This window comes from Penaeus monodon, chromosome 19, assembly GCF_015228065.2.
Source record: "Penaeus monodon isolate SGIC_2016 chromosome 19, NSTDA_Pmon_1, whole genome shotgun sequence".
NCBI classification, from domain to species: Eukaryota; Metazoa; Arthropoda; class Malacostraca; order Decapoda; family Penaeidae; genus Penaeus; species Penaeus monodon.
The window spans coordinates 31,339,392-31,341,607 of NC_051404.1; the positions used below are offsets into that span (position 1 = coordinate 31,339,392).

Consider the following 2,216-nt stretch of genomic DNA (forward strand, 5'->3'; position numbering starts at 1 on the left):
AAACATTTCTTAAAACAAAACTCAGAGAACATTACGTGTTTCTATTATGAAATTGATAAGTTCAAAGTTTTCACTGACTTCAAATGTAAAGTTAAGTCAAGTCAAGTCATCTGTATTTAAAAGTCAGGTTTCAACACTTATCTACTCTTCAGTCCGGCAACAATCATAAAATTATCTCACTTAAAAGGTAGTCATACATTCTATAAACACCAAGACTTTTCACCAAGGTAATACAATGGAATTAAAGCTTCTCTCACCTTGGCTTGGTCCTGGGTATTGGGCTGCATTTGCTTCTTGTTGACACTCACTAGCTTAGCTACCTGTTGCCTGTACTTCGACATTATCAGTTCCATGACGTTCTGATGTTCTTCAAGGGCAAGCCGGAGTTCTTTGTTTTCCTGAAAGGTTGTGAAAACAATGTCAAAATCAATGCTCTTAAAGCAGCTTTCTTTTTCTTTTCTTTTTTTTAAGTTAAAGATCCAACTTTTTTTCAGACTAAACAATTCAGTAGAGCATCTGAACTCTCTTGCTTCAGTAAAACTTCATTGAGCTTTCATTTCCTTCAACTACCAATACAGATCTAGCACAATGTAAAGTGTAAAATGAAATCACTGTCAAAAATATATGCATTTTCTTATAGAGGAGAAAACATACTGCATGCATATATGGCCTTATCTAAAGTGTAATGGACTTCTCTTATTTGGGGGTAAAATATGAACCAGTTCAAAATTACTCCACTTCCCAAAAGATATCACTACAGAAAAAAAAACAGTACACAAACTTTGATCTTAAAAGAATAATTGGCAACAAATAAATTTAGCACATCCTTTCCTTTTTCTCATTTTTTTAATAACATAGAAAAATCTGTCTAAAGCAATGCAGAGTATGCACAAAATAGCCTTTTCTCTCTTCTCTGTGGTGTGTCAGCAAGTAAAAGAACAGCTCCTTGAAACACAACAAGTGGGCTTTAAAAGACAGCACAAGATGAACTGCATCACACTGACATACACACATCGACCAGCACCATAAACACATAAAGAGAGAGTGCACAAAAACATAGGATCTACGGCTAGACAATAAACAATTCTGCATATGAGATATAAAGCTCATGTGGGGTCTTGTGGGGTCCCAACCTCTGGCTGTCCAGACGACCCCTATATGGTCGGGCACTTGGCTGTCAAGCTGGGGATTATAGACAGCAATAGAGGGATGGATGAGCGGACCTTCGTCAAGCTATGCAGACTGAAAAAAGAAAGCTCTAACATCTTATTGCTCCCTGTTTTCATTTTGTTTTTTCATCTATTACTTTTCTGTATCAGGGTGTTAAGAAATGGAAAAAATAACAAGGTGTCAGGTAGCAAAAAGCAATGAGAATTTACATTAAGGGAGTTTGCCAATACATCTAATAATTAAAATCAAAGACCTTTTCTATATCTGGGTCACAGAATGCTCTGTTTCCAATCTTAATAACCTTTGTATAATGAGCAGACAGTCAGTCTTAAATTTTGACAGGATCAATCCTAAAAACCTACTATATCATGAGGAAAGATATTTCTTATACCTGAATTTCTAATGAGTTTTAGACACCTCAACAGAGGTAACAGGGGAAGGACGATTAGAGGAAAAAAAAATTGGAATGAAGCACATCAATTGAATACAAAACTAAAAATCTAATCTCAATGATTACCTAAACTATTAAAAGACAGATGTACTAATTCACCTTACATAAGCAGAATCATAGTATAACTCATTAAATAATTGAGGTGAAAAGACTAAATGATTGGAAATTATTTAGAAAAAGGAAGTAAATAGAGTTTCTCATTGAAAAAAAATGGAAAAAATACTCTTACTAATAATTAAACTAGCAAGCAGTGGGTTCCATATCTGTAGTTCTAGACCTACAACTACAGAAAAGCCAGGTTTAATTATTTCAAAGCACATTGCTTCCAATACTCTATTGATGTGCAACTCTGGCCGAAGATAATGAACCCAGAGATTTCTATCTTTGTTCCTGAGAAAGACAAGCAGACATAAAAACCTTTTCACAGAATCAGAAATTATTCTACAAGGTAGAAGAATTTTACAAGGTAATTGTTAAATTCTAAATAAATGGGGTAACTACTTCTTACCTCATTTTATCTATTTGTAGAACAACAGGACTCTCAGATTTTTTTTTTTTCTAATATGTGATGAAAACTATGAAGTAAGGGTATAAT

General features: G+C 34.1%; 1 protein-coding gene across 1 annotated transcript in view; it reads right to left on the reverse strand.

The window, feature by feature from the left end:
• The window catches only part of LOC119585171 (FGFR1 oncogene partner 2 homolog), a gene marked incomplete in the record, with an annotated part of 60,262 nt that overhangs the window by 8,059 nt on the left and 49,987 nt on the right, over nucleotides 1-2,216 (reverse strand). Inside the window, 1 exon segment of the mRNA XM_037933807.1 lies at nucleotides 258-398. Within this exon segment, the coding sequence (XP_037789735.1) occupies nucleotides 258-398 (141 nt within the window).